A 20,383-nucleotide genomic window follows, 5' to 3' on the forward strand; every position below is an offset into this window, starting at 1 on the left:
ATTTAACTATCTTATAGGTTGTGTTGGCAATGCTCCATCCAGAGGGGGATATTTGTTGTGAACTAGGCACCAACTGAGAACTTGTTGAGAGGCACGATTCTGTCCCTGGTGTAAATGGGATCTCTGCAGTTTTGAGTGTGTGTTTGTGTAGGGCAGGTGTTTTCTAGAGAGAATGCCTCATAAATCAGGGGCATTGTGATAGAAAGAGAACTTGCAGAGCTCTCTGTGTGTGTGTGTGTGTGTGTGTGTGTGTGTGTGTGTGGGTGTGTGTGTGTGTGTGTCTCACCTCCGGTGCGGCCCAGACCAACCTGCACAGCGGGGTGCAGGCTGCCCTCATTGTTGAGTAGATGAGGCAGGTGGTGGTAGATATTTGGCACCTGGAGAGGTTTCCGATTGGCCAGCTCCTTCAGCAGTTTCTGTGTCTCGTCTGAAAGCAGACACAGAGAGACCAGTTACATTGATTCCTCTTCTCAATTTCAACAAACCATTCTAAAAGCAACAGGTGCGCTTGCGCTTTTTAGGTGCGGGGGGGGAGGATATGCATTATTGGAGTGAGTGAAATTATGCTGACTTCCTGATAAGTGCAGCCTAAAGAGTGCATACCGTAATTCCCCTAAGTGCTGCGCATTGCAAATAGCGAAATGAACGAAACAACAAACGAATGAGCACCTTATAAAGCGAGAGGCATTTTGACCTGATGATAAGCTGTAGACCTCTTCAGAACACTGAATTCTGGGGATCTAACAAAAGAGCAGGGCATCAAATGAACTAAGCTTTGTCACATCTAAGAGCACAGCATGGTGTTCGGTTTTGATTCTAACCTATAGGAAAGTCGATGCAGAGCCATAGCCAGAGGGCAGCACTAAGAGTGAAAGGGCAGAGTCCATTAGATGAAAAGAATTTAAAACGCTCCAGATTCCACAGACTACACACTACCACATCCATTGAGCATAAAATACTCAAAGCTTTCATGGATTCCTTTCAACCACAGTGGAAAAGCTCAGTTGGAGTCAGTGAGTCTTTGCATGCGTCTCCCGTGTCCTTAACGGCCAACAGTGAATCCGGGTGCATCAGTTACCTGAGAAGTTGGTGAGGGCATCTTTGCTGCCGTTGGTCTCGGCGATGGCGCGTCTGAACTGCTCCAGAATGTTGTTGAGCTCAGAGGAGCGCTGCAGCGTCCGGTGCTCCGCCACACGAAGGCGCTCTTTCAAGGCATGGAACTCCCGCTGGTACGCTATCAGCTTCTCTACAAGAAAAAACAGGCAAAGGAGGGGGCATTAGCAGGCAACAACATGCCCTCTATATGAAACAATTGAAAAAACAAAAGGCCTGATGCAAGGCTCACACCCTTAGTCCTAGAGAAACCAGGGATCAGTCAGGGAGGGGGCATGGCTTTGAAGTCTCGAGTCTCGACAGAGTTGGAGAATGTTGCAGCAGCGGGCAGATGCAACACAAAGTTAATCACTTTGGTTGTAATTTGGAAAGTTTGGCAATAATGTATACATTTGACCCTATTTGGGGCTTTCATTTCACTGTCTCACTTTAAATAATGTAATGGTTTAAAATCAAGCAGCAGGCCAAAATTCACTGGTGTGCCACTATCTTGGACCAAGCTAGCTGAGCCAGAATGTCTCTCGTGTTAACACATTACTTCTAACTGGCAGAGCCGACTACGAGCTTGTGACTCGCATACCAAAATTTGCCACCAATGTGGCAGCAACACACTACAGTAGAATGGCTGAGAAGACCAAGCAGAGCTGAAAATTGGCTTCAAGCTGCACTTTAGGAGGGAACATCAGAGGATGCATCTATTTCTTATGTTTATCGAGTTAAAATTTTGTTGGACAGATGTTGACTGAATATGCGTGTTCTTTTCCAGCTATGTCCTGTTTCACTTTCATACAGTTGCACAGTTGCAGAACTTCACACCTGGGAGCTGCCCAGCACAAACACAGTTTTCCCCTGTTGGCTACTGAACAGTCCCACTGGAGCAATATGGAGTTAGGTGCCTTGGTCTCTAGGGCACTTCAAGAGTATTTGTTAAAGGAGGGGAGTTACTTGTTCAATTTCCCACCCAAGAATTTCCCAGCTGGTCCAGGGATTCAAAACACCAGCTACAGACCTGCTTATCTAAAAACTATGCTACTGCCGCCCCATACCAAGATATAGTAGATGGCGATACAGCATGCAGTGTTTTGACAATACCAGCTGCATTTTCATTTTGCTTGTGCAGTTTGGTGGGGATTAGGCTATATATTCTGAGAAAGCTTGTTCCTGGTGAACTCTTGGTGAACAGCAGAAGTTGACAGCGGAGGATGCAGGGCTTTATGAAGAGAGGAGCTGTAGTGGGCTGAGATGCTGTAACGTTCCCTCCCATTTTTGGAGATTAGTGATGTGAAACCAGGTGCGTGCGTGCGTGTATGCGTATGTGTCTCTACAGCATTCATCGACCCACCTGAAAGCAAGGCTTAGTGTCAGGATTAGCACCAAAGACCCAATTCCCTTGCATAATTTATAAGGGTCTGAGATATGCAAGATTAGTTGCAGGTAGAGTACAAAGAGCATCTGATGTGTGTGTGTTGGGTGGGGCGGTGGGTTTGGACAGTCTCTGTCTGATCTTCCGCTGCTGGTAGATTTCGTGCCCTTTTGGAGAGCCCCGCTCTACAACAAAACCCACAATCCCTTTATCTCCCCCTCTCTATCTATCACTCTCTCTGACTCAGCTATTGTCCATCCACTCTGCCCTAGCTCCTCTTTCTCATAGCAGCATGTTGTTCCTCCAGACTGTTGATCTCTAAGACACACAGACAGATGCTGTCATTTGGCCCAAACCTTATGAAAAGGGCAACTCCAAACTCAACCACAGACTTTCATCTTCACATCAGCCTTTGATTGTAGGACCCCATCCCCGCTGAGATGAAACTGCACCTGTAATCCCGCTGCGCAAAGAAACAAGGCACACAGGGCATTCACATCACAGGAACCAAAAACAATAACAAGAATTGTATTGGGTTTCTATTTAGCTATGTTTTTCCAATTCATAGACCTAGATGCGGTGAAATCGTAGGCCTATCACATGTATTCAGTCATCTCTCACTGTCTCTCAAGGGAGCACCCACAGGACAAGTGATGAAAACTCAAATGCCTCCACCTCGGGAACATCTGAGCAATGTGTTTATGCCCGGATATGTTTGGCAGTGTTTTAGTGTCTTGACATTTCAGTTGAATGTCACTCCAGACATAGCTTTTCATTCCTGTTTAACCATTGTTGACCTGCTGTTCATCTACAAACTTTGCTGGATTCATTGACAGAAAAAAAACCTGAAACATTTTTACAGATCAAGTGGTATCACTATCAGACTAAGACTAATGTGTGTGTGTTAAAAGAGTATAAGGGTAAACGGTGAGCACATTCTACTGGTATAGGGCAATTAGATAACTGGATGAATACGCTAAACCCATTAGCCAATTAGACCTACCTGGGGTCTGCAGCACAGCTCTACAATCTCATTATTCTTCACTTGTGCTCTCTACGGCTGAGAGTAGATAGAGCAGGTGGGGGAAGGGCAAAGTGACTGTGAGCCTAATGCACTGCCTCTGAGCTGTGACAGCCTCTCCTCTCCTTCTTCCCTTCTGCATTCAGCCATTATTTTTTGCCGTTCTCTCATTCTTCTCCCTCCTTTGCTCCTCTTTTCATATCTGTTTTTTCTTTCCATATATCCACATCCTGTAGTCTCCTATTTGCGTGCCCAACCATTTAGAACACTTCTGTCCTGGCATGCACCATTTTTTCTGCTCCCTCCCCCTCTGTCCCGATTCCCATTCTCCCATAGTCCTTTGCTCTCCAACCTTCCATCTCCTGTGACATCTTGCCCTGAGGTGTCATCCTTGATTCCTTTGCTCAGTTCATTTGATTTATTAATGAGATATGTGGGGGGAAATGGGGAGTCGGGCACACTATAGACCTTCAATGACTAGCCTTCACACAGACAGACTCAAGGCCTCATTTATGAATGCATACACACACACACACACACACACACACACACAGACACGCACACATACTTTACTGCTTGTTCTGTGGAAATGCCTCACTCTTCCAGCAAAAGAGAGATGCATAATCCCTCAGCAAATTTGCTTCCTCTGACACAGCATTTGAAGTTGACACGTATATCTTCTCATCTACCAAATGCCTAAACCACAAAAACTCGAGTCAGAGTCAAGAACCAATTTCATGTTCAATTAGGTTATATGGATTAAATCTAGTGCTTTCTGATTTAAAAGGTTATCAACTGACTATAGATGAGAGGATGCAGAAATTAGGTGCGAAGTTGAATAAAGTTGTAGGCTGATTTGGCAATGGAGCAGGGCGATGCCAGCAAAAAGTCACCAAAACAACAATTTATGCATGAATGTACGTACGCATTATGTTCTGGGCTTGAAATGAAGACAGGCCATCCAACCAAACATGGGTAATAATTGGCTGCAGCAGGTAAATCTTTCAACCAGCCACTTAGTGGGTGAGGTTCTCTGATCTACTTGCTGTATAAAAAAAAATGTTTGAAATCATTTTCCAATGGTTCTTCAATACTGAGGCTTTGATTGGAGCATGCTGCGACATGTGCTCCAACTTCATTTGTTCTCTTTCTCAAGTGCATGGATTATAAAGAGCAAGCTGTGTCATTGGGTCGAATGACGGGAAGCCAAATAAGACGACAAGCTAAATAGGAAAATTATTACTAACATTTGCAAAAAGAAAAGAAGCTAGAATACAGAGCTACATTGGTGGACCAGAACAGGAAACACAAACTAAAACAGTAGCGTTTAAGTTAAAAAAAAAAAAAAAAAAGGATGTAGGCTAGACCATTTTTGGCTGGACCACAACAGCGGGGCCAGCCCTATAAACACGAATGTCTGTCACTCACTGACTGAGTGACTGAGTGACTGACTGAGTGATGAAGTTACACCATTGGTCGGCTGTGGCACGTGGCACATCATAGGATCACAGAGCCAGAAATTTAAGTTTCGTTTTCTCCGCCATCTTGTTTCTCCGCTGAGATCGGGAACCCGTTTCTCCCACTCAGTAAGCAGGCTGACCAATATCATGCATGTAAGCTGAAGCTAACTGAAGCTAAAGTAGAATCTATACAGTTATATCATATCGCCTTTATTTCGATGCATATGCGCGAGCTCAGTCCACCTGACAGCCCTCTGTTCTGTCGGCGGAGAGAGAGACACAGACAAGCATGGAGGTTTCGGCGCGCCGAGGGCTTACTGCCGACGCTTCCCGGAGTTTCCCGGGGCACGGTTCCGGCCAGTGCCGATAGCTGGGCGCCGATTTGTTCCCGGTGATCCGGCCGAGATTTCGGCGGGGGTCCCGACGCCGATGCGTCACCGGGTGTCCGGCGAACGGCGTTTTCGCCACCGATGGGTAGCAGAGCGACATGGCTTGGATCGGGAGGATCAATGCGGGCCATTGGTCGGCCGTGGCACGTGGCACACCCATGCACGGTCCAGCCATATACTAGGTTTTGACCTAGTCTTGTTGACCAAGTAAACAATATTACGTTTTGTCTAGACTACCTGATTTACACTTTGGAGAAGTCTAAAACATTTCTTTGCATTGGGAAGAGCAAACCTCAAAGACCATGATGCTACCAAAGCCACAGCAGATTATGGGTGGATACACACACACACAGACACGCACCCACAAAAATCTATATTCCTCCTTCCCAATTCTACTCTCAGTTCCTCTTTCTTCAGCTGTCTTGTGGTAGCCTATATTCAGTTGCTTTGGCAATATAAAATTGTTAAAGATGCTATGTGTAGCATTTTAACATCAGTAATCATTAATACATTACTACAAGAAAATCACCGGGACATTCCTAAAACAAAACTATTACAATCTAAAATACAAAAGAGAAGACTTGTACTGCTGACTCCATCCTCCATCAAGTCCATAACTTGTTAAGTCCGGCGCAGGAAAATTCATAAACCTTTATAGACTCACAACAAACAAATTTACAATAATGCTACAGGCCAAATAAAGTCTAGAAAGGTGAGTTTTCAGTTGTGTCTTGAAAGAAGATACAGAATTGCATGCATTTCCTCAGGCAGAGAGGGAGGCACCCCCCCCCCACACACACACACACACACACACACACACACACCTACCTCCAGGTAGTTCATCCTAATGTGTGTGCTGCTGTAACAGTCATTTGAATACTCAAAGCTCTCCTCCTTTAAACCAGGTTTAAACACCACCTGCCAGAGTCTTAAAGTCTACTCACATCTGTTGCTGTACTCATTGTTACATTGTGTTTATTATTTTTGACCCCAGTAAGAGTGGTCAAGTATTTGAGAACTGAATGTCGAAAGAGAGAGAGAGAGACGGACAGAGAGAAACAGAGAGAGAAAGAGAGACGCAAAGGATGTTCGCCAATGACTGTGTATAGGAAACAACGTTCTATACAAACCATTTATATGAATGTACATCATACATAAACAAGCTCACAAATCTCAAACAGGCTGAATACCAAGACCAGAGCTGGCTTCTCCAGAGGCATCTTAGAACTAGTCTTTGTGAACCGACAGGACAAGGATGATAAATGGAGGATGAAATCCAACCCTGAGCTCACAAGCAATTTGGAGTTTTAACACTCAATTTGTCACCTCATCAAAAGCAGCATATCTGCCCTTACAGTGATCTTGTCCTTGTGACCCCACTCTCCCTCGCTGATGCATGCTGCTGACTGTGTGTTCATGAGTGCTGATGAGGGACTTGTGCAGTGTATGTCTGCATGAGTGAGAGAGTTGCAGTATGTATGTGGGTGTCCTTAAGGCAAAGTTTCACTTTTCCAGCACATTTTCACTTTCTGGCACACAAACCCCCACGTGAACAATCAACCACTGATGATGTCTGTCCCAGGTATCCATAGATACAGCACTTCTTTCTTTTAGAAAAGACTAAAAATCCTGATTCAAAAATAAGTATGAACTATACCGATTTTGACATTTCCATGGCTTTTTTTGTGTCTGTGGTCACAATTGGTTAGAAATAATTTTGGTGGTTGCATTTATGATGACAAACAAAAACAATGGCAAAAAGCCCGAAGAAACGTTTCCACGGACTCCTTGGGGATTGCTCATGAACCAGTTTGGAAGCATGTGTACCAAAATTTAAAGTGTTCAACCGAAATTGTCATCTTAAGTTCACGTTAACTATAAATCCTCTCGGTCCTTCCTCCTCCTCTCTAAAACATAGTGACCTTTTTAGACTGAGAATCAGGCAGTTTGCCAGAAGTCCCATTAGTCGAAATGATTTTTGTCCTAATTTTGACATCTTTGCTATCTCAGCAAACTGCGTGTGTCTATCGAAGGACAGACAATTTTCTTCAAAAACACATCAGCTTTTATGCACATGAGAGCATATACAACAGGCTCAGCCTTTACCAGTCAATGGCAACAGCCATTAAACCTCTGTTTTGTTTGCTGAAACCTTGCCACAGGTCATTTAGCCTTTGCTTATAGCTTTTGTTTCTAAATTCCACCTGCCAGACTGATGTGAATAAGATGCACATGTATGCAAAATGTGTGCATGTGTGTGTGCACATATGAAGACCCTCAAGTGGTGCACCTGCCACCCAAGTGGTTCTACAGTACACTGCAGCCTTGAGCAACACAAAGCGTTTATACGGGCCGTTATCTTTAAGTGGGGCAGATGGTGCAAAGCATGAACTTGAGATTGATAGAAGGACAAAGACAGGAATGGAAATAACGTGTTGGATTTTCTTCTGTTTAGGGAGCAGATCGCAAAGTTCAGAGACGATAGAACTTTAAAGCTAGTCCAACGTAATTCATGTAGACATTAACAGACATGGGTTTGACAGCCACACTCAGAAGTTGTCTCTTTTTGACCACAATCATCAGATGAATCATCTGTGAAACCCGGTTGTGCAGTCCATGACTGCTGAACAGTAAAGTGATACAAGTTTGTATAAAACGTTTCTTATCCCATTCATGGCTCAACATTATCACTAAGCATAAAACGTGCAACACTTATCCTCACATAGGAAAAAAAACAAGCACATCAACGCATAGAAATAATATTGCACACGCACACAGTAGTAGTATTGATCTTGGGTGGTATTTTCCTGAAGGGAACTGCAAGTCGATCCAGGAGTAGGTTAGTGATACTCCCTGAATGCAGGGAGAGAAAACATACACTCTGACTTTTTTTACATTATCCCATTCTCTCCTTTTTTCTTGTTCAACAAGCCCCCCGAACACTTTCACTTAACAGTAAACCTAGTCTTACAACCTTGCTCACTTCCAGCATCGCTTCAAAAAAGGCCAAGCTAACTAATATTTACCCCCTTGGCAGCTTTCCAACCCAGATTCTTAATTTCCCTTCCTCTCCACCTCTCACTGTGGGCCCACTGTTTCTCCCGACCTCCACCCACTCCTCTTCCTCCACTGTGCTGTAAGCCATGAGGCTCTTTGTGACAGAGCGAGCCGTCTGACAGCGCTGAGCTGACAGCTTGGCCCTGCTCCGTTTACTTCCACTCCTCCTCTGGCTCCACTTGGCGCCTGTACAGCTCAGCTCATTCACTATGCCAGGGTTGCCACTCTTTTTTGGAAAATCCACTTTCGGGGGTGACATCGATACATCTTCTAAAATGATATACTTGATCTTGACAGTCTCACATCACTGCAGGTTGGTTGCTATAGTTCCATTTCAAAAAATTGATGATGTGGCAGCGCATTATATCAATGTGGTCCTAAAGATATCTGAATACAGTTTATGGCAATGGGTTAAATTACAGAGATCATCAGCACTAGGGGATTACAGGGGAGTGCTCCCTTGGGCCTTTAGAAAAATAACTTCTAAATTCCTATTTTTGGTAATTTGAGAGAAGGACTTGTAACCCTCTGACTTTCTAGGGTCATCCAAAAGTTTTCCATGGTATTTTACTAATTTTGTCATTGTTTCTCATGAGAGTCTATAAACATCCTGGTTTTACAGGATAAATTGTGACCCTGCTATAAAAATGACATAATATTAAATCACAAACCAAAACAGGCTTGATGCATGTGGGTGTGCATGAACATATGCACATAGACAACCCAATGTGCACACACACACACACACACACACACGTCCTCAATCATACAGCAAGCTTACTGTGCATGTTAGATGAGGGCTTAACCAACAGGGAACAGTTAGAGCCCAACAATGGCCTTGTTCTCCTCTCTGACAGAGGAGAATTTGTGTATCCTCGGGGGAATTTTGACCAGAAGTAGAGAAGGAGCATGACTGAATGAAGAGCAGTGTGACATACAGGAAGTGAGGAGAAGCACGAGGAGGGAAAGAACGATGATTGTTAACTCGCTAATGAGCAGCCGCGGCTGGGGGCGCCTGTTCCTGTTTATGGCAAAAACAGAGTGAGGGCTGTCTGTGTGTGTCTAGGCAGGGTAAACAACACCAAAAAAAAAAAAATAAAACACCACCAAGAAACTTATCCCAGTGTCTCAACCTCGGTTTGTGTCAGCACTTTCTTCCTGTCCCCTTCCGCCTCTCTCAGTCCCGTCTCATCCTCTCTCTTCTAAAATCTGGGCCCTTGGCCTTTCGCCTCTCTTTCTTCCCCTCCCTCTGGGCCACTTAGCGTATGTCTGGCAGGCTGCCCTCTCTCTCTCTCTCTCTGTCTCAACATCAAATAAAAAACATATCACAACCAGAGACAAACAAAAGACAAAATGCACAAGCGGATATTGTCTCCCATTCTATCTCCTATGCAGCAAAGTTCTGCCCTACCACCCTCCTTATCTGCCTCCACACTCGCCCCCTCGCTGTAATCACTCCCTTCTTGTGCTATTTTTGTCCCATTGTGTTTAGAATGATCTGATGATGGAAGAAAACCATGCCTTTAAACAGTGAGGAAGGGGAACGAAGGAGTTCACGAGAAGAAAGGCTAGGAGGAAGTCATATTTTCTAAAAAGGAAGAGTATTGTGTGCCTGGTTACCGTTTACTCTCAGCAAACCATGACTGCTATGAAGCACCTTCCAGCCATCTCAGACCCTGACGGCATTATTCGTGTTTATCCTGCCAGTCAACATTGTTGAGGTCTACTTGAGAGACAGCCATGGAGATACTGGAGAGCAGGCTCTCACTAGGGGACGGGGCAGACTCTGACAGAGAAGTACACATTCTGGAGAGTCATTCAGCATGGAGTGTTTGGACAGCTGACTGGCACGGCTCTCATTCACAGCAGTCAAGTGACCAGAAACAAGACAGGCAAGGGTGACTGCCGGGAGCACAAGATTAGCCAATAAAGAGAAATCCAACTGTATCTTTAGGCTACATAGTTGAACTGTACACATTTACAAAAGCACCTTTTCTGTGCATGGCCAGTAAAATAGGATTCGAACATTTCATCTTCAGAGTGACTCATCACCTGAGGCCAAGTAGACTCTAGCCACCCACAGTGAACAGCATTAAGAGGAGAACCCATCCAGAATCAGAGGGAGCAAAAGGATGGGACATGAAAGAGGCTCAGATAATAAAAAAAAAAAAACACCTTCAGAAAAAGATTTCATATGACGACACATGAAACAACAGGAAAACGGAGAGAGAGGGAGCCACTGTGAAAGTAGGTAAGTGCAAGTAGGTAAAGTGTAGGTGTAAAGCTTGTGAAGTTGATGAAAGTCAAACCGTCCTTTAAGGCAACACACTGATCAGAGTTTTATTTACCCTGAGATTAATACACTGAAATCCAGGCTGTGTGTGTGTATATACATACTATATATATATATATATATATATATATATATTACTGGGGACCTTTGAAAGAGGAGTGTGTTAAGTGTCTAGATCTGGTTGCATCTCAAATTCGTTTTTGTCCTTTTCCCCCCCAAGGATAACTAATTTTATGTTTGATCCCGTCACAGTCAGAAATTCAACAAAATAGCAGCCCAGTGATGCCCCTGGGGAAGGAGACTTTGAAGCAAGGAAGCAAAGCTACTTGCGTCAGTAGCCTTCACATAAAGCAATGCTGCCCAGAGTTTATGGTATAAATCAATACCCTGGTTTCCACTACAAGGCCAGAAAGAGCTTCTCATTATTGCAGGCACTCTGTTTGATTCTTCTTGCATCTTGTCAACAGATTTGTTCAAAGATATAGCCTACTGTATAGCCCAAGCTGAACTACAGCTTCAAATAAACAAACAGGGTGATTGTTTTCAATGCCATGTCATAAACATATTATACTGACCCCAGGCAGCTCCGGGCAGCACCACTTACTGTGAAATAGCAGCAATAGTAGAACCTTGTTTAGCAAGAGTCGTTTGGAATTTAGGTTATTCAGGTTGTTAAGGCTGTTTGGAAAACATCTTCTGAACCCTGAAATGTATTACAATTCCAGACCAAAATGTATTCAAAATATGAAAGGCGGATGCACGCATGTTGTGACATGCTTTGTACAGTCTAAGCTACAGTTCAAACACTTTCATTTGCATGTATTTGTTTAACACAAATTCCAGCCTTAAGGCACAATCAGTCAACACAGGTTTTCTTTAAGTCTGAAATTGGGGCTGCATGAGCCTATAGCTAAAACGATTCTCTTGATTATTTTGCTAGATACTGTGATCACAGTTATTAAACTACAAATGATCTGAGTGACAAAACTATTTTACTTTTGCATCTTCTACCAACATCTTAACTAATTTCAACGATAGTGGGCATTCTAAATTAAATGAAATATTAAAGCTGTGTTTCCGCAACTGAAATATTATCAATTGTGGAACCACAGCTCTATCTGAAGTGCAGATAAAGAGGTTCCCAATGAACAGCATTTCAGACAATCCAGAGAAGTAAGAGCCAAAGTTATTATGTTCACAGCTTGTGTCAGTTTAAATGTTAAATAGACCCACAGGAGCTGGTCTTCATAGCCCTGCTCGGACTGTAGACCACCTGGTTCGTATCAACAGGTGCAGACAGGAACAGAGAGCACCCTCACTTGACCTTTGCTTATCACACTCCCTTTAATCAAGCCATGGGACAGTCTTGGCCTGCTGTAGTGGTGGCACTCACTGGGCTCCATTTAGAGGAAAACTATTTCATTGACCTGATAAGCACTGGGTAATCACGACATGAAGCCTTGCCTTGGAATTTATCTAAAGGCTGCAATTATTTACACTCTGCTGATAACAAGTCACTAAGGCCCACAGCCCTCCCCACACCCTGAGAAGTAAGCACTCAGCACTTACATACTATTGCCCAGCAACACTGTATAGGGCATTGTGCAATAGGCCTGAGCACAGATGTTTCACAAGACAGGCATAAATCATGGTGAGTGTTTTGATATAGAATAATGATTATGTTGAGATTGCAGTTTCTCGATGAGGGGAGAAATCGCTCTGGAGTTTCTAAACATCAGAAGTGCTTCAAACTGCACTGTCTGGTGCGTTAAATTGATGGAGGCATGTTAAATTATCTCCAACTGATTGAGGGTGGATCGAAACAGAAAATTATCGAGCGATGAGCAATGAGCTGTCAAAAGAGATGAGAACGGATACCGATCTACTCTGCTGCCTTCACGCTGAAAAAGGAAACATCAGTGGCAATACTTGTCCTAGTCAAAACAACAGATAGAAATGTATTTTGAAGGGCCACCTATTAGTCATTATAGGTAGCCCATATCTAATGTATGTCGCACCGTGACAATGTATACAGTCTACCAGTTAATGCCAATCCACCCAACATTAACCGAAAGAGGACATGAGGAGGTGCATGGGAGCAGCTGCTGTCCCACGACATGTTCAGAATCTACTTGTTAGGCCGAAACGACTTTACCCCCAATGTCAGCCTGGTGTCTCTGTGTCAGCCTGACAACCTGACACAACAGGCCTTTTGGGAAGTGACAACTGTCACTTCCCAAAACCACTCACACCACAGATGTGATTTTTGATAACGGTGATGCTTTGCCTACCTTTACCATTCTGCCACGCTGTGTACCAAGACAGGCTGAGGAACGAGGTGAAGAAAATAATCGCAGTGGCCACAGTTCCATTTCTGAGCCTCATCTCATTTCAGCGATTCCTCTCCTCGACTGTCGGGGACCCCGGGGCTGCCGTGCCTCCCTCTCTGCCTTCAGGATGTTAAGCCGAGCGTGGGCGTAGGCATACGGGGCGTCTAAACGGTAAAGGGCTCCGGTAAGAGGGCAGTGAGCAGGGACTTCGGTGTTGGGAGGGATTAGTTGGATGTGTCCTGTGTGTCTTTGTCGATGTTCAGAGGGCTGTAGCTGGCTCCTCCTGTGCCGTCCTAGAGAGATCAGTCACGAGTCAGCCCCTCCAAGACTGAGAAACTGCCTTGGCGTGATAAAACAGCTTACATGGTCGAGTAAAGACAACCCGAGCTAGCTGCCGTTACAATCCATACCAATTCATACAGCTGCCGCTACAGGTTAGACAGCATTTCAACTGACGGTCTGACGGTTGATCCTCCAGGGAGGCTGTGTGGTCTCTGACGGCGTCCGCAAGGCTACGCCTCGCCTCACGTTGATTATGTCTGGCAACAGATTTTAAAAGCGTGTTGGTCTTGTTAACTAGCCGGGACTAACGTTATATCGTTAACGTACCCAGTGAGTTTTATCTGGCATATAATACATGCTAGCCAGTCGACCTGCGACACAATACCCGTTAGCTAGCGAGCTAACATTAAGTTGCCTGGGCTGAAACTCCGCTGGTCAGACTCGGTCCGTCAACCTGCAGCTTAAAGCAAAAAGCAACCACTGCTGCTCGGTGCAGAGTGGTTTCACTTTCAGCCTGTCGACTTAAGCTGTCTCACGCCTTTTAGCAAGTTATTGGCGACTAATTGTTTACAAAATAAATTTAGCTTTATTGTAAAGCTGATGAAGCGTCTCTGGAACTAGCTCCCCCACCAGTGTCAAGCAAGCTAGAATGTGATTTAGGTCTTCCGGTCACAACTTTCAAAATAAAACCCGTACATATGTTGCAACATTTTTTTTTTAGTAATACAAACTATCAAAGTGAAAATAAAATATACTATTTAAGGAGGAATCGATGGTTGTCAAAAATACAAAAAGGCCCAATCACAAAGCACCAGACCTGGAAAGATTTTGACCAGCAGTGGCAAATATTTCTAAACATATCTTTGCCTGAGTCAAGGCCGTGGAAGTAGCCTATTATATTATTTGGGTCAAGACCATGGAAGTGCTGAAAAACCTGTAATTGGTCATTTACCCGGGCAGCCTGGCGTGTCGGGCGGAATTTCAGATTTCTGTAACTCCGCCCTCTGGTCACTACAGGTGAAAAACATGCGCGCTCTCTACCAGTAGTCAAATGCTTCCAGTGAAGTGATTTAGTCGGGTTTCATCATGAGTGACGAATCTTGAAATTATTATAAGCCTCCACCGTCCAACTTCTCAGGACAAAAAATGCTTTTATTTTCCTCGGTGAGAGGCGTGTTCCTTTTTAAAAGTAGAAAGCGCGCCATCTTGTGTTCATGCCTTCAACCAGCAACACAAGTGATGACATTGTGCTAATATCCAGTGAATTAAATAATAGCGAAATAGAAATTATTCCTTATTTTACTGGGGACCCCCTGGAACCTCAACAAGGACCCCTGGAGGTCCCTGGACGCCACTTTGGATCACAGTTCCAGTCTTTGTCTCCATCCCTTTTTCATTGGTGGACCTGAATTTCTTCATAAAACCTTGTTTGCACTACTCATATATGCAAAACTACTCTCCAAATATAGATTCAAATTAGAGCCAACTGAATCAAAGACAAAGATGTATTTCTTTATTTGAGCAATTGTATGCACACAGTAAAATATATCAAAGCATGTGGCTAATAAGCTTTCATGCTTTTACCATTCACATTTCCACACAGTTCCAGAAATTCCACATCAGCACTGATTAATGGCCACATTGTTTTCAGCCATAGGTGCCACAGTTAAATTATATAGATTAAAAAATAAAGATCTTCAAAGACAGAACAAATCTACAATGCAAGGATGTGTAATTGCTAAATTATTGACAACAATCTCTAGTTTTACATTCAGGTTTTTAATACCGTTTCCTCATCTACAAGGACACATTTGACTGTTGATGCAACAAATTGGCATGATGTATGTGATCAGACTTAGCTTGGGGCCTGTAAATTCACTCAACTTTGCCTCATCATTTTTCTCCAAAAGAAAACTCAGAGCCCAGGTGCACTGACACTTCAGATGTTTACTCATGAATTAATCAATAGAGCAGAGGCACTGCTCTGTTCAACCTTAACAAAAATTACAATTTCCTTGTGCAAGTTTAAACACTGACTGGACTGAGCAAATCAAGCTCCCGTAAAACGTATTTGTGTGAATACCTGTGGCTATGAAAACTTAATAAGCTAACTAATTTCAAATACATGGACACACCAAATACAGGAAGCCAGTTGGTATTGTGCAAAACAAAGTGGAAGGGCAAAAAAAAAAAAATATGTAGGCTGCAAAGGGTCTTCACTAACCCCAATTAAAACAGCAATGGTATTTGAGAGAGATTTTAACTATTCCTAGCACAATGAGGCTTTGGGGAATCTCACCCCATATCAAGAGGACATCTGTTGTGTAGACAGCTGAACTGATCTGTATTTATAGGCTGAAATGATGCACAGGGAGGGACATTCTCAGAAGGGCGTGGCTTTGAAGTAGTCCTCCAGTGGAACGAGCGCCACTCCTCCGACCCAATCCTGCAGCCAGACCTGGATCAACTCCAGCTTCATGAAGAACCACTTGTGTCCCACCGGCCATTTTTTCATCACAGGATGTCTAGAAAGATAAGAGCATTGCATGGTGATGCATGCACAAAATAACTCCCCATTTGCAGCGGTGAAGCCACCATGCATTCATGCAGTAATTGATCCTATATAAGCCCAGTCACCTTGAGAACATAGCCTCCTTTGCAAACTCCAGCTCCTCTGGGACCACCTCCACCATCTTGCCTGTTAATGTGAGTCGAGCACATCTTGGATCCTCTGGATCATATATCATTTGCCTTGAAATACAGAAGACCATGTTACCATGGTAACACACATTTTAGGGGGTTTGACTATAGGCTTTTTGAGTGGATCAGTAACTCAGTGCTATTTATGTGACAGTAAGCAGAGTGCATAAAAAGTTGGAGCTTACCTGCAGAAGTCTCCCTCAGCCTCAGAGAATGTGAGAGAAGCATAGGGGTTGTTTTTCAGGTCTGATACAGTGTTGTCCATTGCAGTAACATAGAAATAGATGACTCCAGTGCTGTTGTCCAGTGGTCCATCGCTGACTGAGAAGATGTTCCCAAAGGGGAGACCCTTGATCTGTGCAAGAAAGTAAGATGTTATCAAAGACATATCTAGTTACAAAGCAGCATGCAGAGCAGATTCATTATTAATAATGCTCAGTGGTGTGGTGGTTTAGGAGGTGGGCACAAGGGACATGGATGTAATATGTGATGTATCCTACGCATTTCACTGGTGATAAAATAAAATGGGGGATATACTTAATATACAGTTATATATCCCTGACTTCATGATTGATGGTGCTGTTAGTTTGAAAGCTGAGCCCAGCCAGCAGTGAAGGCTACTGTACACTGAATTACAGGGGCACAGAATGTAAGTATTCATATGCTATTCCTACGGTCTTGTTTAATCAATATCTGTAATTCCTACAGCCTTGTCTAATCAATGTCTGTAAACACTGGCAATTCTATCCCAAAACCAGAAATGTGAGAGTTGCAATTAAAACCTGTAACTGTGTCATGATATAAAATGCTTCCTAAACAATACATAGAGAATGACTTGGTGTCATTCTGGGGAAAATGTTGATCTTACAGTCTTGGTCCTTTGGTTTCTAGATATAAGAGTGTTGCTTCATTATGCTGTTCCAAACCACAGCAACACCTAAATATTAAATTGAGTGGTTTTCCCCTTTTCTACCTTGTCTTGAGTTGAGATGGTGGCCAGATGTCCCCAGTCGCTGTAATGAGCGATGTATCTGGCCGTCCTAGCCGTCTCCTGGTGCGGGGGAGGAGTGGTGTTGGCAGACTTTTTCACCTCCTCCATCCGGTATGAAAACAGTCGAGACGAGAGAGGGGCGACATTGTCGTTTTCCGACTTGACTAAGTCTTTAGGGCTCTCCACGCCGTCTCCCAGCACCTGGGACGACGGGTACGCCTGCTTCCATAACCCAGCATTGTCCCCCAGCAGAGCGGGGGCGACCTCCTCCGATATCGCGTCCAGCTCCCCCTCCACCACCACGTCGTTGGAGGAGACAGCCCAGGAGACCGAGTTCCTCAGGGTGTAGCTCTGGCACACACACAGCACACCGGCAAGTACTGCCAGCGGAAAGTAACGGGACCTCATCGAGCTCGGAGAATGGCCGTCCTTCCACTCTTCCGCCTCCACTCGCTCTCTTGTTTACAAACTCACGTGTATTCGCTTTCACAACACGGGGAGATTACTTACAAAACTAGACAATGAGCCTACAGCGACACCCCTCGGGACCCCAAGGAACTGCATTTCAAAATGTGAAAGGCTCATTTTACTTCCAGCCCAGCCAATTTCTGGCCTTTAGACATTAGGGCTTTAGTATAGTAAAACACCGTGTTATTTATATTACGAATTAAATATCAAAGCTGCTCAGCTTGCCAAAGTCATACATCCAGGTGCAACATATGGGCTTGATGGCACCAACGAATGACATCTGCTGAGAATTATCAAGGTCACTGATAATTTACATTTTATATTACATTATCCATGTAGTAGTGCCTCTAGTGGTGCTTTTCTACCATATTTAGTTCAATGCAAAAAAAAAACAAAATCTTTGTAAATTAGTAATAAATAATAAATTACTCATAAGCAAGCCTTGCTGGAGTGCTGTGAAGCAAGACTAGCCCTGCTGAAAGCCCATTGACACTGGAGAAAACACTGGAGTTCTACATGAATTAAAGGCAAAGTTGAGCAATTACGCCTTCAGCAAATTATTCTAAAGCTTCCTGTTTGCCTGTCTGTATCCCTCTACCAATCTGTCTGTCTGTCCATGTAGGACAACACTATGAGAAGTCTAGAAAATTATATGAAAATATCCTCAAATCCTTGACAAGCCAATTCACCATTTGGCAAACGAACAGAGTCTTAGGTAATGTAAACTGTCCATGGTGCTGAAAGTACTACTAGTGTCCTGTATTTACTATCCCACTGAGGGATTTTATCATTTTTATAGCAATTGTTTGATGCACAATAGAAGCTGTGATAGACTACAGGCAGGCTAGAGTAACACACGCAACAGACTACAATCTCTTCAACCGATTAAAATCCAAAGTACAAGTATTGGTTCAACCAGGTCAAGACTTTGGCTGATAGTGAGTGTTATCCTGCATCATATAGAGCTATATCCCTGGAGCCACGCAGCTATGTCAGCCCTAAATAGAGGATCTTATCACCCAAGGCAGGCGCCACAGGTGCTGGGTAAGCTCAATAACAGCCTGTATGAGCTAAGAGTGATTGTCACCATTTGGATGGTCGCTGTGAGGAGCAGTGCGTCTGATTTGATCTTATCCTAACATATGATAAGAGAGCACATCCTGGACAGGGCCTGAGTGCCACTGAGCAGGGTTACCTGTTTGCAGAGAAAGCCTTATTCCCAGATGTACAACTACAGAGTCTGCACAGTCAGCTTCTATACCAGGCTGAATGTTCACCAAGAGATGGAAACCCTCAGCTTCTTCAACTGTACCTCCAACAACGGAACTGGGAATGGAAATGAATGGGCTGATAAATGGACTTATAATGAGAGCAACATCCACTGAGGAAGGATCTTTATGTATTCATGTTGGCTGGAGTGGATCTGTGGGAAGACAGTGCCAATCTACATGGTGAGAAGAAAAGGACGAAGAGTTCCTGATTGTTACTTTTTCTCCCCAAGAAGCTGAGCGTGGATGAATTTAACCCCAGAAGATGACTGTTGCTAATGTTTCCCTTTTTTATTTTTATTTTATTTTTTACGGTCTATTTTACTGCAGAGTAACTCACTGCTTTAACTGTCAAGAGCCTACACCTGAGATAAAACTGAAATATCTGAGGTAAACTTGTAAAAGTGACAGATTGTAAAAAAGCTCAACTCAACTATTCACTCAGTACCCTTCAATTTATTTTAACTATTAAATAACTCTATTTGAAGATTGAAGTTTATGCATGCTAATAAATATCTATAATGTTCTTTTTTCAACTCTTCCCCTCCATCCCATCCCATTCTAAGCAGCAGGAGACACCTGCCAGCTCTGCCAAAATCTCTGAGCTCATTAGGATGTTTCAGTCCATCAACAGGGACCTCTGCTGTAACCTTATCAAGAGCAAATCCAAGAGGACATCCACCTAGTAGGACTAATTATTTAATTAGTTTTAATCTAATTATTCAGTGTCTTCTAGTCTAATTATTTAATTAGTTCTAGTCTAATTATACAATCTCTCCTAATTATTTAATCAGTCCTAGTCAAATTATTCTATTAGTCATAATCTAATTATTTACTTAATATAAAAAAAAATCATATAATTATCTACATTTTTGTTTTTACTATGTTGAGTCATCTAATTCCTTTCCATTTTTTATTTTTATTTTTTAATTGCAGTACAGTATAAAGCTTTGAGTTCATTGTCTCTAAATTAAATCTAAAGCCACAGTATGACAGTATAACCTATCATGTAGGGAGCTTTAGTTTCAGGCAAGAGGACCACTAGAAGTCCCTCTTCAGTGATGTTGTACAGCTCAGGACAAGGTCAAGACCAGGCCTGCAGGTGGAGCTGTAGTCTGAGTTACTGAGTGATGAATTTCCCATGAAAGTGGTGCTGTGCAGTACAAAGGGCAAAAATAATATTTGTTTGTGTGCCACATTTGAGGAGACAAAAACAGACTAGGACTCAAGTGGGTCAGACTTGCATTGACCTCAGTCTTCACCCATGCTCTCCATGTTGGAAGGTCTTGGAGAAATGTTAAAACAATTGTGATGTTTGGTTTGATTTTCAGCAACGTTCCACATTCACTACAACCACAACTCTATGGTTAAACTGTTGTTTGCTGCTTTGCAAGTAACAACAAGTACAGACAAACTCTCTTGTATTAGATCAAGAGAAACAGTGGTTCACATCAGTGTTGGAAAAACAAGGTATCCCCCCCCCACCCCCCTTAATTGCATGCCAGAGAGCAACCCAAGAAATTTAGCCAGGTCCACATAAGAAGACTTAACAGAGAATATTTCTTATCTTCTTCAGCCAATAGAAAGTGAATTCTTGTATATTTTCAGCAACTCAGGCATTTAATATCTTTACATATGAGTTAGCCAA

General features: G+C 43.3%; 2 protein-coding genes across 3 annotated transcripts in view; both read right to left on the bottom strand.

Moving 5' to 3' along the window:
* The window catches only part of mgat4a (alpha-1,3-mannosyl-glycoprotein 4-beta-N-acetylglucosaminyltransferase A), a 30,645-nt gene extending 16,879 nt beyond the window's left edge, over positions 1–13,766 (bottom strand). For both annotated transcript variants that reach the window (XM_078285912.1, XM_071919719.2), the window contains exons 1-3: positions 12,988–13,766; positions 1,079–1,246; positions 287–427 (exon numbers count right to left, since the gene is read on the bottom strand). In XM_078285912.1, the coding sequence (XP_078142038.1) occupies positions 287–427; positions 1,079–1,246; positions 12,988–13,081 (403 nt within the window). In that variant the 5' untranslated portion in view covers positions 13,082–13,766. The remainder of the gene's footprint in view (positions 1–286; positions 428–1,078; positions 1,247–12,987) is intronic.
* A 1,033-nt stretch (positions 13,767–14,799) lies between these two features.
* creg2 (cellular repressor of E1A-stimulated genes 2) lies at positions 14,800–17,480 on the bottom strand. The gene is made up of 4 exons (XM_071919760.2): positions 16,982–17,480; positions 16,194–16,363; positions 15,946–16,059; positions 14,800–15,833 (listed from the first exon to the last, which is right to left on the bottom strand). Exons 1-4 carry the CDS (start codon positions 17,405–17,407, stop codon positions 15,692–15,694), a joined length of 852 nt encoding a protein of 283 aa, XP_071775861.1. The 5' UTR covers positions 17,408–17,480; the 3' UTR covers positions 14,800–15,691.
* Between the last annotated feature and the right edge of the window lie 2,903 nt (positions 17,481–20,383).

The sequence above is a fragment of the Centroberyx gerrardi genome, chromosome 10 (assembly GCF_048128805.1).
Source record: "Centroberyx gerrardi isolate f3 chromosome 10, fCenGer3.hap1.cur.20231027, whole genome shotgun sequence".
Taxonomy (NCBI): domain Eukaryota; kingdom Metazoa; phylum Chordata; class Actinopteri; order Beryciformes; family Berycidae; genus Centroberyx; species Centroberyx gerrardi.